The following is a 19,768-nucleotide window of genomic DNA, read 5'->3' as shown; positions in this document are numbered from 1 at the left end:
TGGTTCCCCATGGCTGTCCCCCTGTCCCCAAGGCCATGCAGAGGCAAGAACGGGCTCTTCTCCCAGCGCAGGAAGCGTCTGTGGCAGGAAGCCCTCGTGGCCCTGGCTGGGAGCAGAGAGCACGAGGGCACTGTGTGCACAGGCCCAGTGATGTGTGGTGAGGGTAATTGCTCTGCTCAGTTTTAGTCCATCGTGCTTTGGAGAGGGAATACACTTCACTGGCCTGGGGGGAAACAATGCCGACCGATTTGCGCAAAAGAAAAGCCGGTTCCTTTAATTTATTTGAAAGATATTGTACATCAAAGTCCTGGCCAGAAGAGCTATAGCTGATGTAATTGGTGTAGACAATCGTGAAGGTTTTGATAAAGACCTTTGTGGAAGAACTATTCATGGGAGGCAAGGAAGGGTCATGGCAGCAGTTAAGAAACAAAATCCCCAAAAGCAGGATGAGGGCTGTGCTAATGTCACACAATCCCACTCAGCAGCAGCCTCAGCTCCCCACATGTAGCACAGCAAAGCACAATTAGGGATGATGAGAATCGCCAAGGGCAGCACCAAAGCCAGGAGAACAGGCCAGAGTGGGGGAAGAACATCCCCACCACAGACACAACCTGGGTAAGGCTGCCTGAGAGGAAGGGGTGATGCCTGTGGTAAGTCCAGATCAGTTCTCAGCTTTTGAAGAGAAAACCCAGCTAGGGCCATAGGCAGCTCACTACTAGGGGTTACAAATATATACTATTATCCAAAAAACTCCTAAAAAAATGAAGATATTGGATAAAAGTCAAGAGAAAAAGTAGCAGAGAACTGTGTCTAAATGTTCAGTTAGGAAGGAAGAGGAGGTCCTCTCCTGGCACTGCTGCCTCTCACCAACTCCCAAATGACACATCAAAAAGAGAGGAGGGGAGTTTTTCCAAGATGGGAAAATAAGGGAATTAGAAATAGAGTCTAGCTAGAATTGAAATTATTTTAATTTCTAGATGAAGTGAGTAAAAAGCAACATAATGGCCAATATACAAAATAACAAATGGCACAAAAGAGGTGTGTGTAAGTAGTCCTATTTTCACTTTTCACATAAAAAGAGAACAAAGGGACAGTCAATAAACCCAAGCAGCAGCACACATACAAGTATAAGTGAAATACTGTTGCTCTAATGCACTGTGCATAATCATCCAGGGTGCTCCCTGTTCCAAAATATCACTAAAATCGCAGATGCAGAGAGACTTACAAGGAAGGGACAGGAATGTACCTGAAAGGAAAGACCATTTGCAGTTATATTTGCTCTGTGTGAGTTACTTGAGCAGAAGGCAATAATATGGGTTTTAAGAGCGAAATGTTCACGCAAACAGCAATAAATGGGAGGGGGGTAAAGATCCCCATGGGCAGATTATTCCAAAAATTGTCTTCTAAGGGATGTCTCATTCCTCCTTCCTCTGAAGTATTTGCATTGACTGTTGGCAGCAGTCAGTGACTGGAAAGGACAAACCACTTCTTATCTCCTCTGGTTCCCTCGTGCAGCAAGACCAGAGCACTTTCTCACCTGCTGTGTCCCCAGCATGACCCTGAGACAGGGTTTTTGGTCCTTCCTGGGGCACCAAAAGCAGCTGCTTGGGTGGGTACTGAGTTCCAGTCTGCTCATTCCTTCTAGTCAAGGAACATTTCACATCCTCAGCCGTATGTGACTGAGGGAGGTAAAAATAATCTTGTCATTTTTTTTTTCATTGACGTGCAGCGATATCTCCCCTATTCATTGCTGAAATGAACCAGAATTAATCTCAGCCAACAATTCTGCCTGGTGATGGGAATGCACATCTTAGTGATACACTTCAGCACACCTTCCTTCAGAACTGCTACCTGGATAAATATCAGTGAAGGTCAGCAATAGGGAGGTGGGTCAGGAAATTACTTGAGAGGGCATCCCAAATTTAAATAGAGCTGACAATGGCACAGCAACATTTGTGGAAATCTTCCTTTTCACGGCCTCCCTTATCTGAGGTAGATCAGAAATTCAGGTCTTTCTGTGCCCACAAAGTTAAAATAAAAATGTTCACTTGGCCTTAACCTCCCTCTCTGTGAAGATGTGTCCTTACACCCAACTTAGAGCAGGAACTCATCTTCCCCCAACAATTGCCCACTCGCAAAGGATGGCATCCCAGTTCCTGACCTCTCAAGAGCTGCACTGCAGCACTCCCATGGTAGCTTTTCCCTGCCTCCTAGACAAACCTGGTACACTCTCCCACCAAAATGCATCCATTACAGGCAGTGGTTGCTGTTTTCCCGTCTCTGCAACCCCAACCTCGAGCTCGTTACCCTCTGCAGGAAGCTGGGGGACAGAGCAGGGCACCCTCTGCTGACTCCCCTCCAAAACAGCTTTAATGTCCCACAGCCTGGCTCCTAACCCTGGAGATGACAGTCATTCCAACATGGAGCTGATCACATGAGCTGGACATTAAGAGACCTTATTTTTGTTGTGTGGGGGTTTTTTTGTATTTTTTTTTTTTTTTTTAAGACTTTATTTGTCTAACATGCTTGACGAAAAATTACAACACTCAAGTTATGCCAAAATGATTAAATAATCTTTAAGCTTTCATACCTCAAGTACTTTAAATGATATTTTGAAGTAACAGTTGCTTTCATATCCTTTTCACATAAAAATACACAGTATTTGGAAGAATACCTTAGGAAAAAAAATTTTTTAAGATAATATTTTATGGTTGACATAGAAATTTTGCTGAGGCTAATAAAAGGACCTCTTCCCTTCACTTTAACATTTAAGTGCCGTGAGCGAATGTAAACATTTCAGACTTTAACATGCAGCCAATTTCCTGCCACATTTGTTGCAAGCCACTTGAATTGTGACTAGCTAAGCCACTTTTATTCTAACTACATGCTATTGTTCATCTTCCCAATGATGACAGTTCATACTCAACTATGAATTTCAGTTCTTACTGATTTAGGAGCTGATCCTGAAATTTCTGCACCAGTAGTTCTGACAAAAGTGGCCCCAGCTGAATCAATGGCAGACAGCTCATGCACTTATGAACCACTCACCCAAAGAGCAGTTGCAGGTGTCACCAGTTGTTTTGGGTTTTGTTTTCAGGAAAAAAAGCGCAGCACATTAGTTTAGACACACAGTCACCCAACAGATTACAAGGAATGACAGACCTGTGTCTTGTTGTGTTTTATGGGGGTCTGGTGGCTCCTTGTGAGTCCGCAGCATGAGTCAGTTACTGGGCTGGAACGTCTCAGCTCCAGGCAGCACCTGGAAAAGCTGCTGCACATGGGAAGCCAGTGAAAAGCAGAGTTTGTGCTCCCCTTGCTCAGGGTCGAAGTTCACATGGCCTGGTTTTGCAACACAGCTATTTTAAATTGTTTATGTGTATAATGTACACGCAGCTGCTACATACAACTCACATTTACATCCATATAACACACACAATTCTCCAACGCGTGTGTGCAGGTGTGGGCTATGCACAGAGCTGCTACCAGCACTAAGCTGGCAGTGTTGTGGTCTGTCCAATGTGTGTGAACAAGATTAATGTCTAGATGCTGTCAGCCCCAAATTTAGGATGTCCACATTCAGAATACAGCAGTTAAATTATCTCCATCAAGTCAAAAAGGCATGTTTGTTACTTCAAAGCAGAAATCCATTTCTTACAGGACATGTCTGAAGCCCTGGCTTTTTTTGGTGGCTTTGTCATCAAGTTTTAAGCTTCTGCCTAGGACAGGACTGAAATCCCAGCAGCTTGAGTACCTCTGCTAACACCGCAGGAGAGATGCATGGGCAGTGCCATGGCAGTGGACCATCCAAACTAGCTCCTGACACGTCCCCTGCTTTGCCTGGTGCCAAAAGCAATACAACAGATGGATTTCTACTGGGTATGTGCTGGGCCTCTCACAGCAGTGTCCATGAGTGGGCAAAGAGCAGTACCAGGTCCCCTGAGGTGACCCCTGCTGTGCACACCTTGCTGTGTACCCATTACTCACAGCCACCCAAAAGCGAGGGTCCAAACTACACCTTGGGTTGATGCCTTCTCCTTGACATCCGTGATTACCAAGGACAAAATGACCACAATGACATTTAGCCACTCCTGACTAGGGCCAAATAACCAGTAAGCTCATCATTGGCTGCATGTCCCATCAGCAGGTTTTAAACCAACAGTCCCAGTGGATTTTATTTAAAATACCATTACTGATCATTGGGTGGGCTCTTTGCAGGTTTTTTCCTCTTTCTTTTTTCCTTAAATACAATCACATATCGCTTTACCATATGAAAACATAGGTTTTTTTTTTTTTCTCCCTCTTTTTTTTTTTTTTTTTTTTTTTTTTTTTTTTTTTTTAAACAGGCGAGGCCAGGTTACAAATTCCTGAGTTTATACTGCACTTAACACAGTCTCCCTTCTTGACTGTTGAGCTGTTTACAGCATGCTGGCAATATGTACCATTTCCCTTGCCATCTGTAATGCCAGATGTAGTAAAACTTCATTTCAGTACAGTGAATTAGGGCCTCTCTTGAATTGATTTTGAATAGATGCAAAGACTTAGACCTGGAGGACTTGGAGAAATAGCTTTCCTCCTGTGACTGGTCATTTGTGCACCATCTTTTATATTTGCCATGTTGATTAAGGGAAAACATCTTTACCATCATTTTTACTTTACCAAGAGCTCAACGGAAAACATCTGAAATGAGGAAAACCTAGTCTAAACACTTATGTTTAAACTGCAAACTTTCTTGAAGAAACACTCCTTTGAAAGACATCATTCTTTTAATAAGTCGAATATACGTATGTACAAAAGCCCTACTAGATATATATATATAGATATATATATATGTATATATATATATATGTGGAATGCATTCACTTTTCTGTGTTCACAAACATTTTAATGGTGAAATGTTAGTCTTTAATCTGTTTCTGGAACCAAAATGTCTTTGTTCCTTGTCCACTTTTGTTACTCTAAATTTATCTGTAAAGAGCTAGCAGGGAAAAAAAAGAAGGATTTTGCTTTTTTTGTTGAATGGTTCCCTATTGGGATTCTCAGCCAGCAACATAAAGTTGCTAATGTGTTGGGTACAACTTTAAATCCTCATTATAATCATGTGTTCCTTGGAGTAGGTAAGTCAATAACTATAGGCGGATTAAGTGGCTGGTAATTCACAGTGCACACAGATGCATTCACATAGGTGGTAGTTCCATCAGCCATGACACCATAACCTACAAAGGAAGAAAAATTCTGGTTACTCTCATTATTCCTTATTAACCTTATTTTTTAATTACCTTTATCACACAATGATAAGTGCCACATTTTTTATTACTCAGAAGGAATTTTAAAATTCTCACTGTGCAAAACATAAATGTTCCCTGACTCAATACCACGTTTGTCCTACAGCAGAACTTTTTAAATTGTGTAAGAAAAGCAAAATGGGCCCCAGTAGCTAGTGCCTATTATCTCTGGCAGCCAGCTCACTAAATCTCTTTACAAAGACAGATGCTTTGCTCTGCAGAGATTTTTCTCTTAAAACCTTTTTGGTTTTGGAAAGGATGCTTCTGATCATTTAGGCTTGCAGTCACCAGTGCAGCAAACTTTGGGCAATTTTAATCTTCCCACCTTTTTTTTCCTGCCCTGTGTTGAACATTCTTTAAGCAACCAATGAAGAAAAAGCACAAGTGCATGTGCATCTGGGCAGCATCTGACTAGTAGGAACCTCCTCTTGCTATGTCTTTGAATTTGTTGACCAAACTTGATGGAAAGGCACTAAAATGCCTGCCCAGGCTAAGAAAAAATGGCTTTATTGTTGAATGCATTGTCTAACAGACAAGGTGAATGAAAACCCTAAAACACCGGAACATTTCCACAGGAGAACACACACATCCATGTGTCTCACCAGTGGTGAAAAAGCTGCAGCTATACATTTCATGTCTGGCTAGACACCCAAACAGAGTTAAATCTGCAGAAAACCAAACTTCCAGCTGTACTGCCTGTAGTAGTACAGTGAAATGCTGTTCCCAAAAGTGAAAAAGAAGCCCTTTGACAGCCTTGGTGCTATGAAAAAGCAGACACACCCTCCGTTGTCAAAAATTTTTTAATGAATCAGTAGGAAAAAACATAAGCTTGATTACATGGAAGCTAAAAGCCTAATGTTGGAAACTTTCACTGAAATGCTATCATCAATATGAAGAATTGCATTCATCAGCAGAAATACGTGATTTTGGGGGAATCACCTGGTAGAAAGCATTTGTACTAAGATTCAACCTCACCTTTCATAAAGTTAATAGTGAAATGTATTCATTGCTATATGCACACTGAGTTCTAGCTATTCAAATCGTAGGTACCGAGGACCCTATTTTTTTTCTGAATGCAAATTTGTGTCTTTCAGAGCACTGAAAATTGCATAATTTGCAAACAAAGAAACAGTAGCCAAATTCCTTTATTTTTGTTTCCTTAAAACACCCTGAATAATGCAGGGCCTCCTGCACCTCCCATGGAAAAAACACACTATAATTAGGGACCAGGGAGGGAAGAAAACTCTGTCAGGTTCCTGTCACAGGCATTTCTTTAAATCCCTTTCTGTTTGCCACAGAACGGTTGTTCTGAGGAAAACACAAAATGCACGGAGGACAGTCAGCACCGCGGCTGGGACTTTCTGTCTCCTGAGCTACACATTTGGAGAGAACAGAATCAGCCTGCTCACACACTCCTTTTGCTGGAAGATTCCTAATGCTACAGCTTTCACTCCTGTCTCACTGCCAGCAGAGTTTCCTTGGCCATGACCTCAGCGGAGTACTGGCTACAACAGGAAAACCAGAATTTTAGCCAGAGCCCCTGCCACGCCGCTTGTCCCTTCCATGAGTGCATCAGCAGCAAGCCCATGTGCAGAGGTATTTTTTGGCAGACATGGTAGTGCAGAGTGGGAATAGGGAAGAAACATCTCTTATAAGCACTTCTTCCCCCCAGATGTTCAGTAAATGACTGCTGCAGATGTAGCTATGCTCACTCAGAGGAAGAACTCATCTGTTCAAATCATGTATTCTCTCTACAAAGTGCAGCTTCGTTTGCACAGGCTGTCTGCAATGGGAATTATTCTCTGCAGAGATTAAGCATCCCACTGAAAAACAGGCTCTGCAGTTCCCCATTTGTTTTCTCTAAATTATGATCGTTAACAGGAAGAGTACCTTGTTTCTGTGTTTTGATACCTACTGTGCCAACTACATTAATTCACAGGATTTACCATTCTACGGAGGTGCCATTCTCTTCCCTCGAGAGCCAAAGTTGGGCTTGGTTTTAGCAGATGTGATTTTGTTTACCTGCCTGAAGCTTCATGGCTTGCTGTTTGCTTATATCCCCTGCAACCCTCTTGGCTTACAATTTCTGAAATGACAGTGAGTTTGAACCGTTTTCACCAGCTCTCTTGGTTGGAATATCAAAGACTGCTCAACCAGCATTATTTGTTTACTCTGTGATTTAACAGCACTTCGGATAATAACCAGGCATTAACAGGTCACTACAGACGAGACACAGGAGAATGGACCAAATCCTTGAGCTGTGAAATAATGATCTGAACATCTTATCCATTAATTTTACATCACCAGCACTTCTAATGTGCCACAGTGAAAGCCCCCAGCAGCAAGTCATAGAGGGTTGTCTTGGGAAGAGTTCTTCGCAAAATCAGCAGTATCTGAATGCCAGCTCCTCCAGTTTTTCCATCTCTACACTGGTGAGACCCACAGAGATCCTACAGCAGAGACTGGAGCAGTCTCAGAAGAAAACCGGCAGTTGTGGAATATCTTTTCCTGCCAGAAAGTTAACACTGCCAAAGGCTGATCAGTTGATAATACACGTTTACATGCCAATGGTTCACTCCTGCACAGCCCACTGCTTTCTGCTCGGGGTGGGGGCACTGCTTGAAGCCTTGCTGCCTTGCTTTGTGAACAGGACAGACCGGTACCTTTCCCTTTGCCTGGAGATCAACTCTTGCTGTCACTGACTTCAGCAGAGCATATCTGCCGCCACTTACTGGCTTGTATGAGGGCAACCCATTTCTTTTCCCAGTTAAATACCAAATAGTCAATAGAACCACTGGTTTTGTCTGAGCACAAAATGTTTCCCCTGTCAAAGCAACTAAATGCATCCATAAATATCTTGGAACTTCTACACCAGTCAGTGGTGACATCCCTCTTGATTTCAACTTCATATACACAGTGATGGGGAGAGATGTACAACTGTTTTTGTACAATCTTGAAGGCCAAGCCTTAGAAGCACCCCTCAAAACATTCCTACCCCTTTTGCAATCACAGAAACTGAAACACCAAGATCTCACATGGATTACTGTGAAGCACAGATTCTGTTGAGAAAATAAACCCCTCTATCCTAATATTTAGTCACTTTCTGTAATGACTGGACTCGTATTCTTATTTTAAAATTCACAGTACTCATCCCTGTGAAGGAAGCATCAACCTGTTTCATTGATGTAGGAAATGAAAGATAAGCTCAAGTACAAGAATTGAAATGTGCCAATTTCACCTCTACATATGCAGCTAGATATGAATCTGAATTCTAGAAATGCTTCAGTTCAGATATTCAAGTTTGAAAATGCTGGTTAAGCCTTCCCTGTCTGCAGTTTCTAAATACAGATATATATATAAAATGAAATGTATTCTGACCTTCATGGATATGTCCAAAAACATGAAGCCTTGGCTGTATTCGTCTCTGGACTGTGTTCAGCAGCTCAACACATCCCACCCGTTGCATTTTCTTGGGAACCCAGTCTAGAAAACCTTTGGAAAAGAAAGGAAAGCTTTAAGAGAAGACAGGTAATCCACAAAGTTGCGCTGTTACACAGCATTTTTGAGATTTCACATCCCATGGTTTCTCACAAACAGCTACAGAAGAATTGAAATGGCAAAAATTGTGTCTGCCTTGGTAAGCAGAAGAGAAAGGAAAGAAAAATACTGGTGGAAAACCATAAAAGCTCATCTGGATAGAAAGGACTATGATAACTCTTTCCAGTTGTTTTTCAAAGAATAAAGATAATCACTACAATCAAAGCACTTTTTTGCACTGTTGTTAATGGGATAACTCAATGCTTTACCTATTTTTCTTCCTGAAGAGAATGAGGTGTAAAGAGCAGTAAGTCCTAAGTGAGCCTCTAAAGAATTCAAAAGAACATTTAACTATTTAAAACCAGTCCTGGGACCTACTTATTTAGATTGAACACTTGAACCAATGTACTGGAATCTGTGTTGCCAATACTACAACTATATTGTTATCACACTGAACCCTACAGTAGTGAAACTCAGGTGAGGAATCCACTGCATGCCCAAAAAATAACATCCTTGAGTTAAACCACAGCAAACCCCACTTGCCTAAACTGATTTATCTCAGATGGGAAGAGAAACTCAGGCCTTTTGCAGAAGACGCATTTAAGTGCTGCATTTACTTGCACAAAAATTGTGTAAAAATGTATTTCTCATGAAAATAGACAGAAATGTTACATCAACTTGCCTCTTTGTCTGAAATTACTGCAGGGGAATGTTTACTGCCAACTGAAGTCTCATGTTTCCTTCCAAGTAGTAGTATAAGGAGGATGTTGTGTTGGAGTGTTTGCAACAACCAATCTGTTTTCTTTCTATTGTTCAGTCATTTTCATCGGGCTCAAATTAGTAAACGTAAAAGATAAAATCTTCCTGCTTTAATACGTTGTTCTGATATTTTCCCTGTGTGCCTGTCATAGCTTTGCATCTCTTGGATTTGCTGCAGTAGTGTGAATATATTGTGCTTTTAGCCTGAAGTACAGAGCCTGGACCTGGTTTTCATACATTTACTTTTGATGTCCACTCAAGCATGGCTAAGCAGCCAACCAACAGGTTTAAAAGACCAGAAGTGTGGTATTCAAACTCTTGGAAAAGCTCTCAGATTTGCTAGGGCTTCAGGGTAGGTTCACACACTGAGAAATACCTCTCTAGCTGCCAGTGCTTTAAAACTGGGCTCAGTAAACTGTGAGCCATTTTACCAAAATGGCAAAAGTTTGCACTTTTTTCATAGCTACTCGGAGAGCTAAGTTCAATTTTCAGATAAAAGTTGGGCATGGGGCATCCTAAGTGCCAAAAAGAGGAAGTTCTGATCATGGACAAAGACCTGAAGGTGCTGTTTGGCACCTGTCAGGGGATGCAGGAAAAGAAAACCCTGCTGAACTACAGCCAGACTGAACAATGCTCACTCCTGGTGAATTCACTTGTGCCATCAAAGGGAGGTCAAAATTCACTGGAGAAAAGCAGAATTTATGATGTCAAACTGAGGCCAGCAATTCCTCTGGAATAAAGTCATGCTTTTATATTTTTTTTTTCAGAGTAAACATATTATACCATAGGTTTTAATACTCCAATGATTTGAAACAGTTAATTGTCAAAATGTCTGCAGTGAACATAAAGCCAAAAGTATTTCCACTTCAAAAACTTCACAAACAAAAATCCATAAAATTAACTTCTCCATTAAATTAAGCATTATTTATGTTGAACATGTTTTTGTTTACATGCATTATCACCCTTCTGAAGCCTTCCCATATGTTTGCAGCTTATTATGTACACCTGACTACACAAACTAAGAATAATTGATTACACCTAGCTAACAATTAGAGTTCATCTTAGGGGTTTTTTAATGTTTGGTTACTTGAAACAGGTTTCTGCAGCTGTCAGGAAAGTATAAATCTTTGTCACAGACTATCAAGCAGACAGCTGCAAATGAAGACTTAAAGGTGAAATTAAATTAAAAACAAAGAAAAAAAAGTGAACTTTCAGAAGAGAAATATAAAAACCATGAATGGAGATCTTTAGGAAACAAAAATATGCTGATATGGAAATGAGCATTAACACTGATCCCATAATCACAAATACTATATTTCATAAGCTATGAAATATATTGTATACCTTTGTTAATAATAATAAACAGGTTACTAATAAAATGGTCAAAAATAGCTGTTTTAACCCTTCTTTTCTCATCCTGTGTGAACCTCCCATATATTCCTGCCCTGGTTTCATCTCAAAGCACTGCTCTAAAACAAGAGAAAAATTACTCAGATTTTTGTTGCATGGTTAAATGAAAACCAAAGTTCATTAACTCTTAATGATGCCTCTGCACCTAAATCAGACCATTTCAAACCTATGTAATAATGTAGCATTAATTAGTTCAGGAGGACGCACACTCTTTTGAAGAGAGGGGATGAGAAAGCAGCACAGAAAATGGATGATGGACAGAATTTAGGCAGCCATGCTGGAGAAAAAAACCAGAATTTGCAAGAGGACTGGTTGCTATTTATGGTCATTAGGAATAACTCTAGCGAGGTTCTGAGTTCCAAGATCAGAACAACAGGCATCAGCTTTCTGGTTAAAATAATCAGCTGGGATGGTCAAGGAGGATCCTGTCTCCCAAAAGGTCTGCGGAAAGAGCTGCACAATAAGGTGGTTCTGTAAGTTAAGCAGAGTGCTAAGTTCTTTGAAGTGTCATATATTTGTTGCCGTGGGTGTCAGGGAGACCAACAGCTCCTGCCCTCGGGCAGAGGGTTCTGTGCCTGAGCCACCTATTAATGCATCAATAAAGGAGAGACAATGAAACAGGAACTTCTAAAAAAAAAAAAAAAAGGAAATTCTTGGGGGATGGTTGAAGATAAAGAATTAAAAGAAAAAAAAAAAAAAAGGGGGAGAACACATGCTGAGCCATGGAGATGGGGGGAATTCACATCACTCCGTTACAAGCACGGGAGATGGGTGGCCCTTCCTCAGAATTACTGCGATTGTTCATTTACTTTTCAATTATTAAATTTACTATTAAATTTATTACTAAAGCCTGTCTGTTGAGTGCCAGCTCTGCATTGCACTTTAGGGTTCCTCCTCCCTCTGCTGATGCCTGAGGCTACTGGAGAGGCCTGGTGGCTAAAGTAGCAAGGTGGTTGAATTTCTCCATTTTCCAACATTAGATTTCAAGTGAATCTTCAGTCAGCTGAAGGTTGGATTGTTTTATGGCTGGTCAGCTGGCTTTAAAAGGGGTTTTCAAAGCACTGAAAAAGCTTCTGAAAAAGTTTTAAATATGACTTATAACTAAAACTACATGAAAGACACAGCATTGTGCCTTGGATCTTAGCAGGGATTATCGCCATACCAGCGGCTTGGATCTCATATCTGAGGGCCAAAACACTTAATTTCTGACCTCCACTTTTACAATACATATTAGAGGCTCATATTAGAATCAGTCCATGGCATGGCATGAGACTCCACTTAGGTGAAGAATCAAAACACACACCCCTAACTGTGAGAAATTCTGCTCACAAAGAGCTGCTTTCCTCCAGGATTAGTGAGCAGTGGAATGCAAACACATCTTTCTAAAGAAAACAAAACAAACTCTTTAGATACTTTCTCCTCCAAGCTCTGAAAGAGAAGAAAAGGTGGAAGGAGGGCTTTAGCTTCAGGAAATTGAGGAATCTAAAGGTTTAAAGAAACCAGCTGCCATCATTTCATGCAAAGCACAGTAAGACTCAGCAGAACACTTGAGTACGTGCTGCTTGTTCATGTCCATTTATTAAATTAGTGATAGTCAAACACATAGTCACATTAAATATAGACTGCTATATGTTAAATACATTGAAAAACAGCTTAAAAGCCTTAAGCCTCTACTGAATATGGACAAGTTTTGTGTGATTGTATTATTTCTGTAGCAAAGGTAATGTCAAAATATTCTAGGAATACAAGAAATCTATTATAGATAGCTTTTATATCACCTATATTAATGTTTGAAAAACAGACATGCAAAACTGTTTCTTTTTGATCAGTTCATATTGCCAAATTGTATTACAGATAAGTGATTCAACCATCCTGTCCAAAGAACAGGCAAACAACAGGGAGCATCTGGGTTTGTGAGGCAGAAGGTGCACCAAGTCATCTTGATGGGGAAAAACAGAGAGTCTGGGTAGTTACTGGTGGGAGAACGTAGTAACAAGTCAGGGAGAAAGTTCCTAATCCTGCATTTCTCTTCAATCAGGCTCCATGCTTTCAACCTAGTAATTTCACCAGTGGCAGACTAGACATGTGTATAAGACCCTGCTTATTTATAAAGCTCATTATGGCTTTTAGGTGGTAACCTTTTATTTTTTAAGCCATTATTTAACTCCCTGCCGTTGAGCAGAAGTATCCTAGTTAACCATGAGCTGAAGTCCTGGTGCTGCTGAAATCAGTACGCATGTTGCTTTTGACTTTTGTAAGTCAGGATTGCACTCTTTTCCTAAGGAGAGCCATCAGTTACCATATAATCATCTGAAATACACAGCTAAGAGCACTATTATTTTCTTACCGAGAGGTGGTCCATGTGTTATAAGAATATCTATTCCATCTGGAATAAGGTTCCATTTCTCTAATAGTGCTTGGCCTCGTGGAAGATTAAAGCCCCAGCCATAAAACCAAGGTTGCCTGCCAAGAGAGGAGGAGAATGTCTTCAGTGCTACTTCCATGTACTGGTTATCTAATTAAAATACTGAGGTTGACTCTTTACTACCATGGAATCTGGAGACACAAATAGCATTCATTTTCTTCTTTGTGTGCACAGTAATCCCCTCTTTCCACGCAAGCAGTGTTGTTTAACTGGTACGACAAATACGTGCAGTCCTCCCCGCTTTCAGTAGACAGCATACAGTAAAATATTCACAGTATTGCTCCAACTACTTACAAGCCCTGGATACCAAGATCTCCATGTGTGGATTATCACGCTGACTCTCACAACATTTAGAAGAACAGCTGTCTCAGACACCTCCATGTGATTTACGTTTCACATTGGCTCCCAGCACGTTTGGCCCTTAGCCTATGACCAGCTGGGCAAGGACAGACCCTGGCACCATGACAGATCCGGCTCTAAAGTCAGAGACATCATCTCTGCTGCTTTTTTTCCCTGATTGGATACATCCCATCAGAACAAGAATGCTGCTGCTTCTCTTACACACAAATTTCTTCTGTCCTCTGCTGTGCTGACTTGCTTCTAAGACATTCCATATTCAAGATCCCTTATCAGACAGGCATTTACATTTTTTAAAACACACTCATGGAGCAGCTCATCATGGAGCAGTGGGACTGTAACACTGCCAGTCAGAACATAATTTATCTGTATCCTGCTATCCCATTGATTAAAAAACTATATTTCACAGCAATTATATCACAGTATTAAATTATGTCTTGCTGACTAGGCTCCAATTGTAGATCATAAAATTGAGGGGTTAGTTTTAGGTTGGAGGTTTTAATAATTTTTTGACTGACGTCTTGTGGCCATACCCATATTTGAAGAACAATGAACAGAATGTTTTTCTTCCACGGACATAAAGAGGCTCAACTATATATGACTGAAAGGCTTTCTTTCTCATCCCCTGCCTCTTCATCTGCCCGGGATAACCAGGGTATTGAGAAACCCTGGGGGAAACAGGGGAAAAAAAAAAAAAAAAAAAAAAAAAAAGAAAGTGAAACTTCAAACATCTGCTACCGGGACCAGAAATATATGTCCCAGCCTCCAGAAGGTGTGATGAGGGAAGTGAAGAAGGTGTGTGAAGGAAAGATACTAACAGAACTAGCAGTGAAGCACAAACCTTCTTCTGAGTAACATTGCTCAGGTCAAGGCAGCTGGCTAAGAAAAAGACACATCCCTACATCAGGCCACAAACTTACACTTCTCTGGTTACTTGTTCAACATTCCAAGCAGCCTTTCCTTACCTTCCTGCTGCCAGAGTCTAGAGGCAGGCTCAGGGGAGACCTTATCTCTCTAAAATGTCCTGAAAGGAGGTTTTAGCAAGATGGGAATTGGGTCTCTTCTCCCAGCTAACAATCAATAGGACAAGAGGAAATAGCTTAAAGTTGCACCAGGAGGGGTTTAGGTTGGATATTGGGAAAAATTCTTCCATGATAGGTCAAGCGACTAAGTCACCGTGCCTGGGAAGCATTTAAAAGATGCGTATATGTGGCACTTGGGGACATGGTTCAGTGGCATCAGGCTTATGACTGGACTCGATCATCTCAGAGGTCTTTTCCTAAACAATTATGGGATTCTCCTAACTGGCTTATTGTGCAGCAATGTACCAGTGATGTTACCATGTGACATACCCACACAGCATCAGCACAAGCTCTGTGGAGCTGGATCAGCCCCTACTTACATTCAGCTCACCACTGAGATAAGGAAATTATTTTTTACCACACAGGAGTGGCTCAAAAATAAAAATCCTGAAGTTTGTGAGGTCCTTCGATATTACAGAAGCGTGAGGCTTTGTAAAAATATACAGTGGTTGGCTTTTTTCTAGACTCTTCATCCTTTCCTGCCTTGGGAATGCATTCTACACCTAACATGCCAAGTATATTTCTTCACCAAGATGAAAGTACACAACTGTTTGGCAAATTGTGTGTAGGTCCAGGGCATGTTTTCCAGCAGCAAGTTCTCACTGACAGAAAATATTTGCGAGGGCAAATAGGTGGCAAAAGATGTGCCAGCACAGCAAATTATGTTTTTTAAGTCATTGACAGTTTCAGTGCATATACATCCCTGCTCTCACGCCTCGCTTGACCTGGTGCTGCTGGGCAGGGACAGGATTGTCCCTGCTGGGATATGAGGGGCACCATCCCACAGGTGCGCCAGACACAGAAAAGAAACCAAGGGGGAAGGCCAGCATTCGCCCAAGAAGCACAGGTCAAAAACTCACAGAATAATTATTTTAAGACTACAATGTAACATTTTTAAAGAGAAATAACCATGACTGCCACAGGTCTCACCAAAAGTCAGCTTAATCCTGCTGAAATCCAGACAACCACAAACAGCATAGGCAGCTGTGAGAGCCTCTGTCTGCCTCTACCAGGGCTGGACTACACACGGCCACTTTCTAAAAAAGCCCATTTCCCCTTATGAATAGGCATGATCTGCTTATTAAGACAAGAAGCACTTTCCCCCATCCCTCCCTCCTCCCTCCCTCGCTCCCTTTGTGGTGACTGCAGTGGGGCTGGTAAGTTATGCATGCTGGAGCTGTTCTTTTGTGAAGGGGAGATGTTACAACTTGTGTGATTTGCCATTATGCTGTCTTTTGTGACAATCCCGAGATGGAAGGAAATGTCTGGAATATTTCTGGCAAAAAAAAAAAAATATATATATATATATATATATATATATCCCAGGTCCAAGAAAGGATTCAGCAGAGGATGCTGGCATGATTTACACTGGAGAGAAGAAAGACAAATCACATACTCCGGTGCCCCCACCCCCAAAGCAAAAACCATCTTTATAAGCACATAGGGATTTTATAAATCCCCAAGTCTCTTCTTCTCAAAATTTATTACAAAACAGCCATCAAAGTTTCCGAGTAGGGAAAAACCCTTCTGCTCTAAAACCCACTAAACAACCCATGGCCGGAATATCATGCACAGACAACTTTGTCTAAAATTTGCATTTATGATAGAACCTGAAAACAAAGTTAAATTCTTTATATCAAGTACTGAATTTCTGTATTCCCAGCTAGTGCTTACTCAGGAAAAGTGTATTTATTTTTATAATGTATTTTTCAATCATATTTTATATTTGACAAAGAAAATACTGTCATGTATATTCTACAAGAGAAAAATCCACTATCCTCAAAAAAAAGCAGAAACCAACCCAAGAAAAATTTATTTGGCAATTAAAGACATACCTCGTTAATATATTTCACCTTTGAAGAGAAGAACTCATCTGTAGAAATGTACTTTGATTTAGGTCTTACCTTCTTCATGCAAACAGTTTGAGTGTCTCCAACACTCTACTGAAATTCAACCATTTTATTATTTTGATAAGAATAATGATCGTCTACATATAAGAGTCAAGGGGGAAAATATATCAGAGGTGAATTTGTTTACAGCACAATTAACCGTATGTTTAAAACATTTGAACAAGTTTTGCAGGCCAAATAATCTGCCACACAAAAAGGGCTGAATTATCAGAGTTTGTGCTAGGAATCGGATGCTGCTTTATGTACTGAATTTCTATCTTTCTGTTCTAAAGTAACCATTGGAATAATTTTCTTACAGAATGATAGTTGCTATGACAACCATAGCAAATTTTCCTTTTCTGAAACAGATGTCTCATTTAGTTGAAAATTAGAATGTGAAAAACCCATGGGAAAAATTAATTCAAACTTTAACAGAACACTGACTACAATGTAATCTCTTATAGGTTAACCCCTTAACATCTTTCAGCACTCCTACAGTAACCTTCTCATAAATTCTAATTAAACCAGTTTAACCTCCTAGGAATGACCTTCTTCGATATCATTAGCACTTTAGTTGTCTTTGAAAGGATCATTTCTGTTATAATAAAAACAGAAAAAAAGTCATACTTAAAAAATAATGGTCAAACATATTACTGCCCTAATTATTTATTAGGGTTTTTTTTTCTCTTTTATTCAACTGCTACCGGAAATAGCTAACATGTAGCCAAAGAATTCTTTAGTCATTTAAATGGGGCTTTACTTAGTTTTACTTGACCTACTGCAAAAGGTGGGGATGCACCCCATATACTTGACCTGCCTTTTACGTGAAAACTGAAGGTTTTTAATTTTCAAACCACTGGTACCCATCTCTGTCTGACAGGCAGCCATACAAACAAGGGATACTTGACTGTGGAGAACTATCAATGCACATGGATTTTCTCTATTACAAGCGATGAAAGACTGAAATTTGATTCTCCATTGCCTTGATTCAATTTCAACGTTTTAACTCAAAGAATGGCTTCCTTCCTTTCCAGCTCAAGGGGACTCTCCACAGTACCCAGGCACCCCTGCAAACAAACAGGGCAGAAAACCAGTAGGCATTCCCAGAAACACCCCCCTTTGGCACTGCCTGCAGGGCTGGGGGTGTCAGCTAACACAAGAGCTGCAAGATTTACTGCAGCAGCTGCCTCTAGGCTGCCCAGCTGAGTAACACAAATCTTGCCACCAGTAGGCACCAATTACTCTCTTTGACTCCAGGGGAAAGCCCAGTAGCCACAGGAAGTTCTGGGTGGTTTGACTGAACATCAGTGGTGCATCATGGATGGGTGGGCAGCACCCTGCAAACACCGTGGGAGCAAAAAGTGCAGAAGTGAAACACATTGTACCTCCTAATTTCTATTTTTTCCTGTTAAAAAATCTTTCTTTTTTTTTTTTTTTTTTTTCTGCAGCTGAAAGGCAAGTTCTCTCAATAGAATTCCTTTGCTTACCAAATAAATTTCAAAGGTTCACAAACACATGCAACTTGCTCCAGTCTTTTCTCCACAACTGTTGTCATTTTTCTCCTACAGGAAAATAAACAGATACTGGTTGGTGACTGTCAAGAAGCTCAGTGGGAAAAGAATGGACCAAATCACCTTTCTCAACCCTGCTCCTCTTCCTGAAAAAAAGCAAATATTCCATATTTAGAAGACTGGACTACCTATGCTGAAAGCCGTACTGGCAGGAATGACTGGTCAAGGGCCATGGAGCACAAAAAGCAGATTCATCAGTGGCAAATATGGGCAAAACTCCAACACATCCTGATTCCCAGCCCAAGAAAACTTAGTGTTGGACATTTAAGTCTAGTTTTTCCTGGTCTTTATATAATCTTACAATCATAACTAGCTACAGTCCTGTGAACATGGGTGTACAGTACTATACACACTGCATACATTCCCTGGTGCCCAGGTTCTTCAGGTGTTTATATTTTTACATTCCCCACCACTGCCTAAGCTGAGTTTACCCAATTGCTGCATTTGTCTTTTTAGCCTTTCCTCAACAAATAATTAACTATTTTACTGAGTATTTCTATTCTTTTTTTAACTCTACTTTCTCTCCAAGTAAGTATCCCACAAAAGTTTCTATTTTGCTTTGGTTTTTTGTATTGGCCATTTCATCTCGAGGAGTTGTGAAATAACACAGATCTTTTTGTCTTTTTTTCCTTGCATACAAAAGGGCTATCCAAAATAGGAAGATAAAGGACAAAAGGAGCTATCAGGCTATTGGTGCTAAGAATGACTGGCAGGGCACTGTTTGTTTATAGGCATTGAAATTTCATTCTACATCTGGGCATCTGAGCCAAACATAACTGAGATCTAAGGAGAAACAGGTTTCCGAAGTCTTCAGGAGCATGAGATTTTTACATTACGACTAATTTCCATGTGAGAGAGGCAAGGGTGGTGTCATTTTAGAGAACAGCAGTGTGCAAAAATAATTAAACTATGCAAAAAAGAAATCTATTTTTTTTTCATTCTTAATATTGAAGCCAAGTCTTTTTTAATGAAAGGTAAGGCCTTACAACTAATAAATGGAAATGATGCAACTCAGATCCTCTACTGGCCATAACCAACGACTCTGCTCCTTGGGGAAGTTTGCCTTACTTGCTTTGCATCCAAGGTTGTCATTCTTGAAACCCTGAATCAAATTAAATTATTGTTTTCACAAAAGGAAAGAAGGATAAAAATCTGAGGATGGCCTTTTGTCAGTAATTATTTCTTTTACAATTCGAGTTACACATTAAATCATTCATCTTTTGTTTAGCAAAGGATTTCATACAGCTCTGATTGCAAAGAAGAAAGAATGAGCTATGACTAATAGGAACTGATCATTTCTAAACATTAATCTGTTATAAAACAATGAAAAATAAAATGAAATCTACTTTATCTTTATAACAAGAAAACAAGAAAGTAACAGGTAAGAAGGAAAATTAATGAAAGACTGAATTTAAAATATGCCAGTACCAAATGCAGATAGTTTATCTCATTCTTC

The 19,768-nt window shown here is 40.4% G+C and overlaps 1 protein-coding gene across 1 annotated transcript in view; it reads right to left on the bottom strand.

Moving 5' to 3' along the window:
* Positions 1-950: 950 nt before the first annotated feature.
* MPPED1 (metallophosphoesterase domain containing 1) overlaps positions 951-19,768 on the bottom strand; it is a 63,292-nt gene continuing 44,474 nt past the window's right edge. Inside the window, exons 5-7 of the mRNA XM_040062105.2 lie at positions 13,336-13,451; positions 8,661-8,774; positions 951-5,213 (exon numbers count right to left, since the gene is read on the bottom strand). Of these exons, the coding sequence (XP_039918039.1) occupies positions 5,095-5,213; positions 8,661-8,774; positions 13,336-13,451 (349 nt within the window). The 3' untranslated portion in view covers positions 951-5,094. The remainder of the gene's footprint in view (positions 5,214-8,660; positions 8,775-13,335; positions 13,452-19,768) is intronic.

Source organism: Hirundo rustica, chromosome 4, assembly GCF_015227805.2.
Source record: "Hirundo rustica isolate bHirRus1 chromosome 4, bHirRus1.pri.v3, whole genome shotgun sequence".
NCBI lineage: Eukaryota > Metazoa > Chordata > Aves > Passeriformes > Hirundinidae > Hirundo > Hirundo rustica.
Note: the sequence above shows the minus strand (reverse complement) of the source record. Positions and strands in the feature narration are given on the sequence as shown.